The 16729-nt window shown below is 33.0% G+C and overlaps 1 protein-coding gene across 2 annotated transcripts; it reads right to left on the bottom strand.

The window, feature by feature from the left end:
* Nucleotides 1-3683: 3683 nt before the first annotated feature.
* Nucleotides 3684-12602, bottom strand: LOC107917777 (probable ubiquitin-like-specific protease 2B). 2 transcript variants are annotated; one of them, XM_016847085.2, is made up of 16 exons: nt 12242-12602; nt 11093-11403; nt 10916-11006; nt 10776-10825; nt 10288-10485; nt 10120-10195; nt 9733-9841; nt 9499-9555; nt 9209-9340; nt 8821-9021; nt 8669-8724; nt 8499-8592; nt 6595-6685; nt 5841-5960; nt 5076-5498; nt 3684-4801 (listed from the first exon to the last, which is right to left on the bottom strand). In XM_016847085.2, the coding sequence occupies exons 1-16, from the start codon at nt 12378-12380 to the stop codon at nt 3860-3862; spliced, it is 3090 nt and encodes a 1029-aa protein (XP_016702574.1). In that variant the 5' UTR covers nt 12381-12602; the 3' UTR covers nt 3684-3859. The 2 variants fall into 2 exon arrangements, with proteins under 2 accessions (XP_016702574.1, XP_016702575.1); XM_016847086.2 differs by having other exon boundaries at nt 11126-11403.
* Nucleotides 12603-16729: the final 4127 nt, after the last annotated feature.

Raw genomic sequence — 16729 nt, 5'->3', positions numbered from 1 at the left:
CTTTAGGATCATACCACTTGAACCTAATTATTCATTCAAATAACATAACTTGTCAATGCAAAATTTATTTTAATATCATATTTGACTCGTGAATATTAAATAATAACATTTACGAACCTACTTGTCAAATTTGTGGCCCCGAAACTACTGTTTCCGACACCACTGAGAAACGAGTTGTTACACTAATAACTAATTTCTAATTGATGATGGGTGATTAGAAATTAAGATTAATATGCAGAAGTTACATATTAGGGTTATAGTCCTCAAATTACGCATATGTAACTTTTCTAACATTTTCAAAAAAGAGAGTCACCTTCTCTATAATACTTGTGTGTTAATTTGGAAGATCAAAACAATGAGATTCAAATATTTCAAGATATCAATAGATTAGATATGCTTCCACATCTCCTTTTGTTCTTAATTTGTTCTTGATAATTTGACATGATAGATCCTAAGTTACGGTTCTAATTTTAGATTTGAGTTTTATGGTTCTAACATTATTGTGATTCGATTTCAACATATTTTTAGAACTAGTAACATGGTAGCCTGTACGCTTGTTAAATATGTTGGTTTTAATGTGTCCTCTTTGTTTAATGATCCTTTTATTGTAATTTCGTATGAGGTGCCCGTCCGAGTGTATTGTGGAACCTTTATACCAAGATTATTTTACTCTTGAATGATCTTTAGAGGGTAAAAGTATTATCAAGGTCCCTGTATTAGAAGTAATATTACATTTTATTCTTTTTATTCAAAAAATGGGTAAATTAGTTTCTATACGTTAAATTAAATAGTAAATTAGTCATTTCTATTAAAATTTTCATTCATTTGTATTGTTAACAACTGACTTGGTTAACAAAATAACTAGACTACAATACTTGGTGTGACACATTTATCTTTTGCTAATATACATAAACCAATTTTTAACAGTAGAAATAAATGAAATTTTTTAACAAAATAATAAGTTTGCTTTTTTATCTAACTTATAAGGACTAATTTACTTATTTTTTACTAGAGGAGGCAAAATACAATCCAACTCTTAATATAAGGACCTCTATGATACGTTTACCTATTTAGAGTCCACTTTTATTCCTACCCTTGGATAAAAGCTTCGACTTCAACCAAATATGAAAGATTTTTACGAGACACTATTATTTTTAAAGAAATATACTAAATTTTGTATTACATAAATTATGCACGTGTTAAATTTATATAAAAAAAATCAAATGAATAACCCAAATGAAATTATAAGATAGCGAATAACATAAAACCCATCAAGAATAAACAATTTATTGCTGTCTAAATTTTTTTAATTTAGAACTATTACGTAATTGGGGAAAGAATTGGTTAAATGTTTTTATTTACTTATAAATAATATAAGAGTTAAATATAAAATTGGTAAATATAAAATTGGTACTTGAACTTATTCACTTTTTTTAGATTGGTACTTATGATTTTTTTTTGTCTCAAATTGATATTTGAATTTTTTTTCCGTCAACTAAATTGGTACCCGAGTCTAACACCTTAATTTTTTGTTGATGTGGCAACGCTGACCAATTACACGCCACCACGTCCTTTTATACCTCTTTTTCTTTTTATTTTCCCTCATTTCCTTCCCTTTTCTTTTCTTTTGTTATTTTCCTTTTTCTGGCATTGCTTCTACACTTCTTCATCTTTCTTTCGTTCTTTTATCAAGAACCCCAACATTTTTCCTCATTTTCTCACCATCCAATCACCATCAAAATCACATCTCTTAAACTCCTTTCATTCTCTTCATCAATTTTTAGCCACCATCAATCAACTCCCACTAGTTTTCATGGCTGCTCTTGTTTACCATCTGACTTTCACCATTAATTACTTTAAACCCAAACCAAAAGTATACACAAAATATGCTCATAAAATTGATCTTCGAGCTGATTTTTCACCATTTAAAGCCTTTGTTTCTTCTTGTTTTCTTCCTGTTAAAAAAATAGAAAGCATTCCCATACATGGGACCTTTAGGGTCAATAATTAAGTTTTCTTCGGCATTTTCTTTCTGCCCAAGGTTTGGTCAAAGCAACTTTTTGAAGACCACCAAAACCACCATGTCCTTCGTTCGCCTATGCCATCATTGGTGGTGGAGCTAGCAACTGCGAGCTGCCACCAGTATGTTAGTTGGGGTTTGGAAATTTTTTAGGTTCAATGTTCTTGGGGATATTGATTGTTTTTTTCTTTTTTTTTGTGATGTTAATTTTCTTCCAACTGGTAGGTTCTATTTTTTGAGGGATTGAGTTCAACAATTTTTATTTTATTTTCTTTTGGTTTTATTATTTTGATTAATAAATAATTTAATGAAAAATTAAAATTTGAAATTTGAAGTCAACTTTATTTGTAGAAAAATTGAATTTTCAAACACGAATATAAATGTGAATAATAATACAATATATAATTTTAGTGAATTTGACCAAACATGGAACTTAAATGTTTCTACCGTGTCACTGCAAAAAAAAAAGAGAAGAAAGAACTCAGATATTTCTAGCAGATTTTGTCTTTGTGGGTTAGGTTGAAAAGGGAAGGGGAAGGGCGGAGGTTGGTTGATGGTGGTTGGAAAATGGGGAGAAAAATGAAAGGGGAGGGGAAGTGGTGGAGGTTGGTTGATGGTGGTTGGAAAATGGGGAGAAAAACGAGAGGGGTTTAAGAGATATGATTTTAGTGTTGATTGGATGGTGAGAAAGTGAGGGAAAATTTTGGGGCTAAGAGTAAAGGCGATTCTAGGGGGATTGGCATGGCCCCCGACCCCCCTAAAATTAAAAATGGTCATTTAGGCTCTCTAAATTTTTTAAAATTTTAAATTAATAAAGGTAAAATTACACTTTGACCCCTCTAAAATTATAAAAAATTAATTTAATCCTTTAAAAATTATAAAGATATAGACTATAAAAAATTAAAATTTCATTTGATCCCTCTTAAACAATTGTTCTAGCTTCACCCCTGGCTAAGAGTGAAATCATGAGTTTTTTATGGAAGAAAGATGAGGTGTAGAAGCAGGGAAAGAAAAAGAAAAATAAGAATAAAAAAGGAAGAAAATAAGGGAAAAAAAAGGAAAGAAAAAAGAAAAAGAAAAAAAGAAGTACAAGAGGACATCATATGATGGTGCGCGATTGGCCAGCGTTGCTACTTCAACAAAAAAAAATTAACACATTTAGACTCTGGTATCAATTTGGTTGACAGAAAAAGGTTCGAGTACCAATCTAAAATAAAAAAAAAACCCATAAGAACCAATTTAAGAGAAGTGGACAAATTTGGACACCAATTTTATATTTAACCCATAATATAGCATAAAAATAATCAATTTTTTAGTATTAAGCTATTATTATACAATTGATATTTACTTAATTCGACAATCATATTAACATTCCATTTACTTAAATCACGCATCAAACATTAAGTTAAAAAATATATAATTATTTGTTGAACATAAAAAACTTTTAACCAAAAAACAATATTTTCAATTAATATAACAATGACTTTTTTGTCTATTTGAAACTTTATATGCACAACACAGTTATGTTGTTAAATTTGAAGTAAGTTGGTTGAAATATTAACCATTTAAAAAGTTACGCAAATCTGTAAAACCACGTCAATATAAGCTAATGTATCTCTACTTAATATGGTATAATATAATAAGCTAAAATCGCTAAGATATCTATCCAAAAGGACAAACGAATCTTCTACTGCCCCATTCTAATAGTCATAAATCAACATAAAGCCACCAACAATATTCACAGCATTGCAACACGTACGTAAATAAATACATGGTTGAGGATTGAATTACTAGTAAAGTAAGGCGGAAACAAACAAAAAAATCCACTTTGACAGGTCCCTAAGAGTCCACTTTCTCCTCAAAGGAAGTCGTAAACCGCATCCTTTTCGCTACTGGTTGCCCTGCTAGTTCTACCAACATGCCATCGCTGGTTATTTGCACATCATCGTCAATGGTCTCCTTGTTTTCAACCACGTTTGAATCATGATACAACTGGTTCAACATTGTACTTGGATTTTGATGCGAGGATACAGTTGAATTATCTTCAGACGGAATGTCATCATTGATTGTTTGCACATCATCACCACTAGCCTCCTTATCTTTAAGTCGTTCAGAATCCTGATCCAACTGGTTCAACAGCAGATTGGGACTTTTATAGGATGATGGTGTTGGATTATCTTCAGATGGAAGGTCTTCACCAAGTGTTCGCACATCGTCACCTCTGGCCTCGTTCTGAACCATTTCAGCATTCTTTTCAATGAGTTGAGGGTCCTGATCCAACTGGTTCACTGCTGCACCAAGATTTTGATGCAACAATACAGGGAAATCATCTTTGGAGCAAAGCTCTGCATTCTCAGTGCTAATGCAAATCTTGATGGTGTCCTCAGAAGTTCCATAAACTTCAGTGATAGATGTCTCCAGCACCCGAATGGAGGCAGGCATGAAAACTTTCCTCTGACACTCTACATTTTCCACTAGATGAGATTGTTCCTGATCTGTATCCAGCTTTTCAATTCGATCCATTTTAATCTGGCTGGGATTACATTCGATGATCCCAACATCTTCTTCTTCATCATCACCGGAGGCAGAAGATGTTTCAAAAGATGTGTCAACTTTATGCTCTCCTTGCATGGAAATTCCAGGATTCCATGTACTGCCCATGGCAAAACCACTTGATGAATATGGAGCTTCATAAGCTTGAGGTGTGATAACAGAAAACTGTGGGAAACCAGTTTCTCCAGAAGCTAAATAAGCAAATGGCTGACCCGTTTGCCCTTCTTCCTGTAAATAAAACAGATTATTTGTACTTGGATATGGAAATAAAACTTCACCAACATAATAGTTAAATCTAAGAAAACTTAGAACAAAGATATGATATCGTAGAAATCCCTCTATTTGCTAATTTCTCACAGTAAATGGTTTAGCCTCATTTTTGTGGTGCGTATCCATCTTTAACATAGCATCAGAAGGTATAGAAAGGAAACAAGTTACCAGTGCACCAAATCATTTAAGACCTAACTGGGTAGATTATCACAAGAATGATGAAATTCAATACCTCTGTTGGTGATATAGCCCCATTGAGATTGTAATATGGAGGGTGGTCAAAAGATTGAAATTGCCCAAGCAAAGGCCCTGCTGTAACTCCTGGATCAAAAAATTCCCTGAGAACCAGGCCAGAATCATTAACACTCCCCGTGTTTCTCATAGAAGATGATGCTAACAGAGTCATTTCAATCCCTTGACCCACTTGGGAATCCAAATTCCCATGATAAGCTACTTCTGGACTGAAACTCTCTGTAATCAACTCCACGCCATTTTCATTTTCAATATTTTCTGAAGATTTAGACAAAATATTCTCATCACTGCAATGAGATGAACTGATATCCGGAGAACGAATTTCAAGGAGTTCAAAAATTAACTTCTGGATGAGAGTACGCTTTAGAGATGCCTCAGTAGGTGGAAACCAATCCAAATTAAGCTGGGAGACAAAACAAAGGGAAAAAAATAGTATCAAAACTATGGCTAATAATTCAGAACATACAACAAATATAAAGAATGATCGCAACATAGTCAACAGGTTGTTATCAGGTTATCTTGAAGAAACTTTTAACTTCATTCCTGGTCCCGAGACCAAACTCCAGAACATGTTCATATTAAAGCATTTACATGTCAACTCAAAACTAGATCACTTCATTGCTAACAGGACAAACACATATATGAAAATAAAAAGGTACAAGTTCATTAAAATTATAAAATAATATGATATCAGGCACATGCATCAATTGCACCATGAACCAAAATACCTATGCCGATGACTTACAAATTTAGAGAACTTGTTTATTTTGAATGGATTGAAGTTAGGAGGAGCTTCAGCTAAAAAGAGCTCTAGATAGTGAAGTAAGAAAAGGCCGCAATCAAATGAATTCTCCTGCTGTGGCAGCTGGCAATAAATGAACAATTTGTTAGAGAAATGCATCATACGAGAGGGACAAGGACTAAGCAATGATCAAGTGTAATACCAACAGGGTTACAGAGATGCAATGCATGACAAACTTAGTTTCTTAATTTTCCTTATTTCCTTTTTCAACTTTGCAGTCCCCAACTAATAAAGAATAGCCAATTCTCTACCTTGCATGCAAGCATACAGACAAAATGTAAATACAGAAATAAATAATCTACATCAAGACACAGAAAGATGACAGGAACAATCATAGAAGAAAAAGAAAAAGGCAAACATAAGCGCAAATATGTGTACCGCAACTTCACTTCTCTAGTGAAAAACAACTTTGTTCTTTGCAAGCTGATATTAAATGTAAAACATCCTTACAGAAAAATTACATTCATCATGTAATTAAGCAAGTAGAGGCAAGACAACCAAAGTATTATCTCTTTGAATTATAGACTAAAACGGTGCCCCAGACCCGTAATATCAAGCGCAGAATCAAATGGGACAAGAAACCATAATATCCAGACCAATTCTCACTGCTTCTTGAATCCCCCAGAGTTGTTGAGGAAATTCTTATTCCAAGACTGTATCACAAAATAGCTAAACATTACACCCAGACTAGCAGTACCTCAAGCGAGACAAATCGAAGATTCAAGAATTTTGAAGAAAGATCTTCAGATGTCTCCTTGTGCCTCTCTTTCCACTCTTCCCAAAGGTAACTGTCATTTTCAGGGACAAAATTGAGGTCAAGAAATAACTTGATGTAGCATTCAAAAATGCATATTAGCTAATTAAGAGGGATTTTTTTTTTTTGGGGGGGGGGAGGAAGACGTAGTTAAATACCCAAACAAGCTTGAAATTAAAGACGCAGACAAAAAGATTCAGCATGATGCATAGGAAGAAATTCTTCAATAAGAAGTGATCAATTTTTGAAAGGCCTATAACAGACCAGTAAATACAAATATGGCTTGGACCCCTTTGTTTAATGGCTAGCTTTTGCTGCAAATTAAATCATGGAAGCCATTTAAGGAGTCTTCTTTTTCTTTTTTGGGTACTTTAAAAAGTCAAATTTTGAGTATGCTGAAGCTCGATGCATTTACTCAAGTACTAAATAACTAAGCAATAAAAGTCATTCAGGAATTCAAGCATCCAATTAGAGGCTTTTGAAGCTATGTATGCTTAACCGTTGGAAGGAAGAGAACTATGGACTGCTGCTCATCGAAAGCCAGTTCCACAAACTGAGACCAGAAATGGTAATCTAGTGGCAACAAAGTTGGCCAGGATTTAAATTACACAATCAATATATTGTGCAAAATACTGCTTTACCAAGCAAATCAGGATGATACTAATAACAATAACAATAGAAATAATAATAATAAGATTGAAGAATCTCAATATCTCTGGACACATTGGTTTGAGGCTTTTCTTATTTTTATTTTGTAGGGAGGCAGGAGAGAGTGAAGTGTATCAAGGAGGAGAGGAGAGAATACATGAACAGGATCACCTATTCGCACTCAAGTGCAGAACAACACCAAAAGCGGTTCTTTGCCGGGAGGAACTTCAAGTTTCACATTAGATGCATAGCAAAATTATATGCATGCATGAGAAAACCAAATGGGTTCAGATATGGTTCTGCCTCCAAAGGTTTTGTTATCTAGAACCTTTCTACAGACAATCTTGAATTTTTAACAAGCTCTAGTTCATTTTAACACTACAAGGAAAATTTAATAATTTCACCAACAGTGAATGGTTAATTGCTCATATTGTCACAGCTGGCATATAATTTCCCTAAAGCGGACTCAAGGAAGAAAATACAAGTGTGGATGTCCAAAATCTAGTACAATGTATGGAATGATTCAGTGAGAGTGAAAATGATGTAGAAGCTTTTATTTATTTTATAATATTTTATTATTTTAGATTTTTATTAAGTATTAGATATATTATTGTCAGCCTGGATTATTAGCTAACTTTAGGGTTTAAAGGCTAGGAATAAAACTTTATTTGCAAGAAAGCCTAGTAACTTTACTTGCAGGAAAAGTCTAGTATAAATAAGTTGTAATGTATGCTTTACAGCCAAAATTATTATTCTTGTTATTTTCTTTGAATTGATAGACCAAAACGAGAGGTTTTTTATAACCCTACGTTTTTCAAAGTTCCAACTTTTTTATTCATCTGCTAGCCCTAAGCCACACCAGAAAAGTTAATTACTTTCACTAATCACTACTACTAATACATATTTGCTTGACAGCACCCTAATCCATAACATTTATAACAAAAATCTCAGTTTCATGTTTGAGGAAAACACACAAGGACCAAGTGCATTATACTAAGGTTCCCACATAATCCTAAAGATATAGGATATGAAAGTTTAAGAGAAGAAAAGCAGAAATTAATAATCTAGAAAAAAACAGCACTTTCAACTTAGAAAAGCAACCATGTGTCAGTAAAGGCTTTGAAAACTAAGAAGAGAAACCTGCGTCCATACATATTTATGAATCCATAAAAATATGAAGTGTAAAAACATTAGGATACCTTTGGACTAGATTTTTAAGACCTGCATGGTTTCCTCTGATAGAATCCATGTGCAATATGCATGGTACCTTCGATAAATTGACCAGGTCTTCATCTGAAATATAAAAAATATGCATGAATAAAAGGCATATTTCCCAAAAGCCCTTTCCCAGTCAAACCAGAATATATACCTTTAAAACTAGCCACTTCCCCAAGATGACATATGACTAGCAAACTCCAATGAAGGCTGTGAGTAATATGCACATACACTTGACATTAGCTCATAAGTTCTTAGATGTCTTTCCTAGAAAGGAAATAATGATTCTGAGAACAAGTTTCTTACTTGAAATTTACAGGAATAAAGATGTAATCTTTTCCAAAAATATCTAATTTCCTAGTCCATTTATGAACTCGCAGGAAAGCAGCCCTTCCATCTGAAATACTGGATGGATCTTTGTCAAGATCAGCAAGTTTCCGAAAGAAAAAACTGTTAAAAAAATGGAACCTCTGACTTTCCTCAGGCTGTATCTGATTCTTCAAATACCTGTCAAAAATATGATTTAAAGCCTCTAAAACCACAAGATAGTGTATGCTAAACCCTAGAATTTCTTATGTTCCAAACTTGAGCATTAAGAATAGAAACATACACAAGTATAAAATTTCTTATGTTCCAAACTTGAGCATTAAGAATAGAAACATACACAAGTATAAAATAATTAAAATGGTCTTACTTGGTGTAGAAGTCAATGATAGTATCATTGATGAATGTCTCTGGTTGTAACAGATCAAAATCTCTCTTGCTAATGGAAACAGCATCAAAATCACCTTTCGGATATATAACCTCCTCAAAAGGCTCATCAAAACTGCAAAACAGGTATTGTAGGTATAGAGCATAAGCAAGACTACATGACATCCAACCAGGGACATGAATCAGGGAACACACTTGAAACAAAAAGAAAACATAGACTTTTGACCCCTTTTTTTTTTTCTGGAGAGGGAAGGTTGAAGTTCCAGAACTTACTTGGGAAAATAAGACTTGCGTACTGGTGAATCATCCCCATCCATTTCCATCAGTGGACTGAAAAGGAAAAGGAATATTTTAGCCCTGCTCTAGATTTAACATCATAATATCATGACAGGCATGTAAATATCCGTCTTTGTCCAAGAAACAAAAATAAGAACAAGAAAATCAACATAAATGGCCAATTAGAGTTGAATGATGACTTTGAAAAGAAACATCAATTAAGAAGCTTACTCAAACAAAGTACTCCACAAGGCTAGGTATTTAACATTTAATGAGGTGATTGCTTCCTGTTTCTCACACCATCTGGGGTCAAAAACTGCAAACTTTAACTCCTCAATAGCTGGAAAATATATACATGAGCAAATAAAGTCAGATAAAAAGAAGGAAAAAAATAGCTGATAGCTAATTACCATATGATGGTCAAAGTATATGTTATCCTAGGTCAAAGTATATGTTATCCTAGGCCAAGACTCTAACCAAAGAAAAACAATTGAACAATGTCAAACCATATCCTCAAAAATTGTCTTCATCTGTATAGACAAAAATATTATAGATCAAAGAAAATAAGAAAAAAGATTACACGAAACAAAATAAAAAAAGCTATGTAAGACCACTAACCTGAAGTTTTACATTCACTCTCAGCCTCTGCGGCACCCTTTGATAGGACTTTCAGATTGACTGTCATATATCCGACCTACAATGCAGACCATACAGAAAACTGTATACTGTTAAAACCAGGAAACTGCACAAAGGCACTAACTTTAAACATTGCCATGTAGGACTCACCCTTTGAAACCACTGACAATGAATGCTAATAATATCATCAATGCCCCTTTCGAAACTAAAGGTCCCATGGTGGTCACTCATAGTTGAGCACTCAATTTTGATGCCATCAGGAGAAAAAATGGCTGATACCCCTATGTAACAATTATCTTGATATAGAACATAATCCAAACATATAACAACTGTCCCATCTATGTTATCCTGCAAATTTCAGAAAAAAAAGGATAATTGAAACAAATCTGATAAGCCTTCACAATATCATGTACTAATAATATCGATACTATAGGCTAATAATTTTCTTTAGAACTGTTTTAACAGTCAACTAAAGAAAAAATAACATGTCAAGAGGGTATTTAGAAACTCTTGCCCAGAGAGCTAACTTCAGACAATAGACTACATTGTATATGAATGAACCCCCTAAAGATGAAAAACACTGCATACCACCTAGCCCATTCTCATTTATTAATATATTTAAAAGGAAAGGAAATTACCACAGGGATATCGCCAATGCAATGATCTAACATGTTTCCATTCAAAGAAACTGAAAAATGCAGATAACAATATTTAGAAAATAAAAAACCACTACAAACAATAAGGAATTGAACGTAAAATTTCAAATCAGAAGGAATACCATTATCCACTGCTACGTCAGAAGCAGAACTTGATGGAGATCTTTCACTCATGCTTTCATTAGCATCTGAAGCCAGATCAACTGGCTCAATCTGCAAGAGTTAAAACAATATAAGCGCAAGCCAGAACATAAATAACTTAATCCAAATTGTAGTTTCAGGAATAACTGGAAAAGTACCGTTAAAGGAGAATTAGAAAGGGAATCGTTTACTTGTCTTTTCCCAGGTGAAGGTGCTTCAGAAAATGAGTCTCTCAACTCAAACTCATAGATATCATTTTGTAAGTCTGGCTGTTGTTCAGAACATGTGGACTTTGACTCTGGGGAAACATCCAGGTCAGTATTTCCTTCCTTGGAAAATTCCTTTTCAACAGCCCCCAGTGAGGCAGCTGGAGTAGCACCATCAAAACTATAATCACCATCAATTGCATCAACATCTACACAAGGAATATTGTCCATTCCCTTTCTCTGAACAGCAGTACCACGGGCAACTTAAAGAAAAGGTAAAAGAATTATTATCAGAAAAGCAGGGGATTAAGTAAATATGAAACATCCATGCATCTAACTCTACAGTTATCTTATAATTCCAATTTTTTAATAAATTTTTCATATAATATTACTTTAACCATCCCGAATTCAACATCCATTGCTGAACAAAGAGAATATAACTCATACTTTTCAAAGCCCAATCCCACATACACACATGCAGAAAAGATGAAAAACCAAAAATAAAAACCATAGCAAATTATAGGATAGTTAACCATATCTCCAGAAAACAAGTAATCCAAACAATCCAAACAGGAATATATGTTTTCATGCTAGTGAAAGAAAAGAGTATCATCTTATTAGACACATCTAAATGTTCACATCGATCAAGCAATCTATAGAGCTTGTAATTCACCATATCTCCACATCTTGATCACCGTTACTCAATAAGGGATTACAACTAAACAATCAATCTACTAATGACCACAGACTCTGAAAAATTCTAGTTGCTTCATTGGAAGTGAACTCAGAGCTAACATTCACTTCTTTTCTTTTCTTTTTTTTTTTTTTGAAGTGGCGTTGACTAAATTATGGAATTCAATCCAAACAGTGATTGCGAACTGGTTCCTACAACCTCATTGCAATATGGTAAAATAAAATTTATACAAGTACTAACTACAATTCAATCATTTCATTTTCATTTCCCTAGCCTTATTAAAAGGAGGTAAGGATTTTGTGTATTTAAAATTAGACAGAAAAATCGATCGGTTTTCTAAGGGCCTTTTTTCAGCGCCCAAAAAATTATTTAAAAAAGAATAAGATTTCTTTGTTTTATAAACCTACCACATTCGAGAAATTGACATTTGAGAGTCGCGGCGTCATCGAAATTAGGGCTTTTTAATTTACTCAAGTATTTATCAGCTGCCAATTCTGAAATCTCGTCCTCCTCCTTGAAGTCGAACACCTCAAGACCGTACTTCATTGGCGCGTGAGACGACTATAAGTCAGACTGAATGAACGAGTTGGCAACTCGGTGAGCCGGGAATAGAAACTCAGTGAGTAAACGTACAGGAGACCAATTACCCGCGATTTTCCAAGGAGAGGAAAGGCACTGCCCTAATTTCGGTGTAAACGAACGAATTAGATTGAAGAAAACCAGCTCGAGCGAGGAAAAAAGGAAGAAGATTTGAAACGTGTTGGCTTTAGGATGATTAAGCAACGCGCATGTTCAGAGAGTAAATAACACGAATCAATCAGATGACAGAAAAACTTGATAGAATAACCATTTTAACCGACAATATTTACGGTTTTTTTCAATTTGGTTATTACCTTTAAAAAGTACATAAAATTATAAAAATTAAGTTTTTAAAATATATTTTCAATAAAAATCCTAATTCCTTTAAAAATTATAATTTAAAAATTCAAAAAGAAATTTTAATAATATGAAAAGTTTCAAAAAATAAAAAAAATGTTTTTTTTTTGTGATTACAAAGAACTAAAAATAAACTATAGGAGAAGTTATATATAACTGTAATACTTCCTTTCTATCAAAAGCCAACTTGGTAATTTGATTAGCTTATTTGTTAACTTCTCTAGGCACCTAATCTATGGACAAGTTCCCCTTCTTTCAATAAGGACTCCTTGATAGCCCCAATAACTTCCAAATTATCGATCTGTATCAATATTCTATCACGAAGACTTCCTTGTGCCAATATCACACCATCTAAAATGACCCATAATTCAGCTTCAAAAACATAACATATCATTATTTTGCAATTGAAACCAATGATCCGTTCACCATTTTGGTCTATCAAAACTCCTCCCGCTGAAGCGGCACTTGTGTTGATCTTAACAGCTCCATCAGACCGTATGGTGATAAAGTCTCTTCAAAGTTTAAGTTATTCATTATTTTACAATTGAACCCAATGATCTATTCACCATTTTAGTCTCTCAAAACTCCTACAGCCGAAGTGGAACCTATGTTGATTTTAATAGCTCCATCAAACCATATGGTGATAAAGTCTCTTCAAAGTTTTAAGTTATTCATTTAGTTTGTATTAAATAAGATTTTAATACAATTTCTAAATTAAATTAAAAAATACTTATTAAAATTTGAGTTTAATATGTAGTAAACGAATAACTCAAGCTTTGGAGGGATTTTACTACCATTAAAGAAGTAAATAGCATATTTTTCATAAATAAAAAAATTTCCAAAAATTTATATAACTTAATGGATTTTAAATGGTTTAATTGTATAAACTTTTATCATTTTTCGGGGTAAAGTGCAATTTTACCATTACTAGTTTAAAATTTGATAAATCATAAAGGGCCTAAATGGAAAATTTTTCATTTTAGGGGGGCCATGGCCCCTGCCAGCCCCAATTGGCTCCAACACTGGCACCACACCTCATTGGTATAAACCGAAGCAATGCGTGCTTAGCACCTCATCAGTAGGTCCGAAGTAATATGCATTCCATGCCTTATTAGTATAAACCAAAGTAATCTGTATATAACTAATTCTATAGTATGCCAATTATACCTGACTCTATTCGAGACCGTTTAATAGGGTATTCATTATTTTAATACATACATGTTCCACATGTTATATACTATTTACATGGTAAATTCATATCATTCACAAATCATTTACATATCATTATCATGCTTTCACATGCCATTTACATATTGAATCACACCTTTGTTTTTCCATTCAACACGTTCATTTCGTACTCATATTATCACACCTTTATTTTTCCATTCAACACGTTCATTTCGTACTCATATTTTTTTATTCAAAACATGATATGCATACAATCACATATATTGTCATCACATTACAGCAATTCACTATAGCTCAGAATACTTACCAATCATGAGACAAGTATCGTTTGTTACCTTAATCAAGTTAGTACTTAATAGGCTATGTATTGAATTCAAAGTCATGAAAGCGCAAATCAGGATAGAACTACTCATCTATGGCCTTCATCTTCCATTTATCTTGCAACATCTCGATGTTGTTTTTAGCTACATACGATAAATTCAATTGTATAAATCATATCAGTTTCACACGAAACTCATAAAAGTACATCAATAATTCATCAAATGTAATTTATTCATTTTAATTCTTCTAAGCCCAAATTTCTGAAATAATCTTTTGATATTATTTATCAAATCAAAATCTGAATTTGTATATATTCACTAGAGACCTCATACTATCAACCTGTAACATAAGTTTATAACAACTTTCATTTTATTCTATTTGGTCCTTAATGTCATAAAATTAACTGGCAAGCTTAACTCAAATTCTAACTTAAAATAATACTTTCCACTATGTTCTAACATGAGCTTAACATAATCCTAACATAGTTCTTACCATACCATGGTTTTAAGCTTCCAAATCACTAATTATTCAAATAAGGAAACTTGAACAAATCTTCCTAACTGAAAAGTCTAAGAGTTGGGTCAGCTAAACCAAGCTCACATGATCTAAAATCCATAAAAAATCAACGAAAAGATCATGCTTACCTTGTTAATTTCGGATCAGAAATGGCTTAAAAAACTCTCAAACTTTTTTCTTTATTTCTTAAGCTATAGACGACAATAGCATGAAGGAGATGATAAATGTTTTCTCTCTCCCACTCACTTAGCTTATAAAATAGGATTAGTGATATAATTAAGTATAATTAACTTAAAATGGATGGCTTTGATTTAACAATTATCATCTAAATGGAAATGGATGGATGGGATCTTCTCAACCCACTAACCAAGTGACAATAATGGTTAAATAACCATTTATTCATTGGTTGAATTGCTATATAAGTCCACTTGTATTTTCTAAATTAAGGCTGGATAGCGATTACACTTTTACAATTTAGTCTCTATACTATAATCAATGACTTTCTCGATTAAATAACTTGAAAATTCAAGAATATAATCTTGTAATAGATATGCAAGTCCTTTTATTAGTAATTTCACTAATTTTTTTTTACAAAATTCAGCTTCGAAGCTGTATTTTTCAACACTAGCTAAAATTGGATTGTTACAATTCTTCTTTCTTTCAAGAAAATTTATCCTCAAGATTTACTTAAAAAAGGTAGGGATATTGCAATCATATTGTCTATTTTGACTCCCAAGTAGCGTCTTCAATGTTGAGGCTTTGCCATAGAAATTTTACTAACGACATGCATTTATTTCCCAACTCTTCCACTTCTTGAGTTAAGATCTACTAGTTCTTCCTCATAGGTCAAATCAGGTTGCACTTCAATCATTTCTACATGTATCATATGGAAGAGATCATAACAATATCTCTATAGCATTGACACATGGAATACATTGTGGATCTCTTGTAATTCTTGTGGCAACACAAATCGACATGTTACCAGGACTTAATTTTCCTTTGCGACCAAAGCATAATTTTTTTTCCACGGAGAGACCTTTAGAAACACTTTCTCACCTACATTGTATTCAATTTGTTTCCATTTTAGGCCTATATATGACTTTGTCTATCTGATGTTGCTTTCAACTTGTCTTTTATTAATCATACCTTTTTTCAATTTCTTACATTAAATTTGATCCAACCATCTTTCTTTCACCCAATTTCGACCAACATAAGGGTGTTTGACATCGTCAACCATACAAGAATTTATGCAAAGCCATCTAAATGCTTAATTAAATACTGTTATTCTAAACAAACTCCACTAGTGGTAAGTAACGCTCCTAACTAGCTTCAAACTTGATAATTCAAGCTCACAATATATCGTCCAACACTTGTATAACACTCTCCGATTGGCCATTTGATTGGGGATGAAATGCAGTACTAAAGTTCAACTTTGTACCCAAAAACTCATGCAGTTACTTCCAAAATCTTGATGTGAAACAAAGGTCTCAATTTGAATTACTCGACAATGGCACACTACAGAGTCTTATTATCTCATGACTATACACCTTAGCAAGCTTCTGAAGTGACCAATTTGTTCTCACCGCTAAAAAATGAGCAAATTTCATTAAATAATCTAATATGACCCAAATAACATTTCTTTTATTCGGTGAAATTGGAAATCACATAACAAAATCAATTGTGATTTGTTCTCATTTTCGCTCGGGGATCGAAATAGGTTGAAGTACACCTAAGGGAACCTAATGTTCGACTTTAACTCGCTAGCAAGTCAAACACCTTGCAACAGATTCAACAATTTCTCTTTTTATACTCAGCCACCAATACATCTCTCAAAGATCACGATACATTTTTGCACCACTAGGATTTATAGCAAACAGACTATCATGAGTTTCACGAAGAATCAATCATTTCTTTAATTACCCGATTTTAGACAA

Source organism: Gossypium hirsutum, chromosome A01 (genome assembly GCF_007990345.1).
Source record: "Gossypium hirsutum isolate 1008001.06 chromosome A01, Gossypium_hirsutum_v2.1, whole genome shotgun sequence".
In the NCBI taxonomy this organism is placed as follows: Eukaryota; Viridiplantae; Streptophyta; class Magnoliopsida; order Malvales; family Malvaceae; genus Gossypium; species Gossypium hirsutum.
Note: the sequence above shows the minus strand (reverse complement) of the source record. Positions and strands in the feature narration are given on the sequence as shown.

Bases quoted from the DNA above. Each gene is read 5' to 3' on its own strand.
- LOC107917777 (XM_016847085.2), bottom strand. From the start codon at position 12,380: ATGAAGTACGGTCTTGAGGTGTTCGACTTCAAGGAGGAGGACGAGATT. The intron at 10,486-10,775 runs GTAATTTCCTTT...TGAAATTTGCAG, and splicing joins GCATTGGCGATATCCCTGTG to GATAACATAGATGGGACAGT. The intron at 9,341-9,498 runs GTAAGTTCTGGA...CCTGTTTTGCAG, and splicing joins CGCAAGTCTTATTTTCCCAA to TTTTGATGAGCCTTTTGAGG.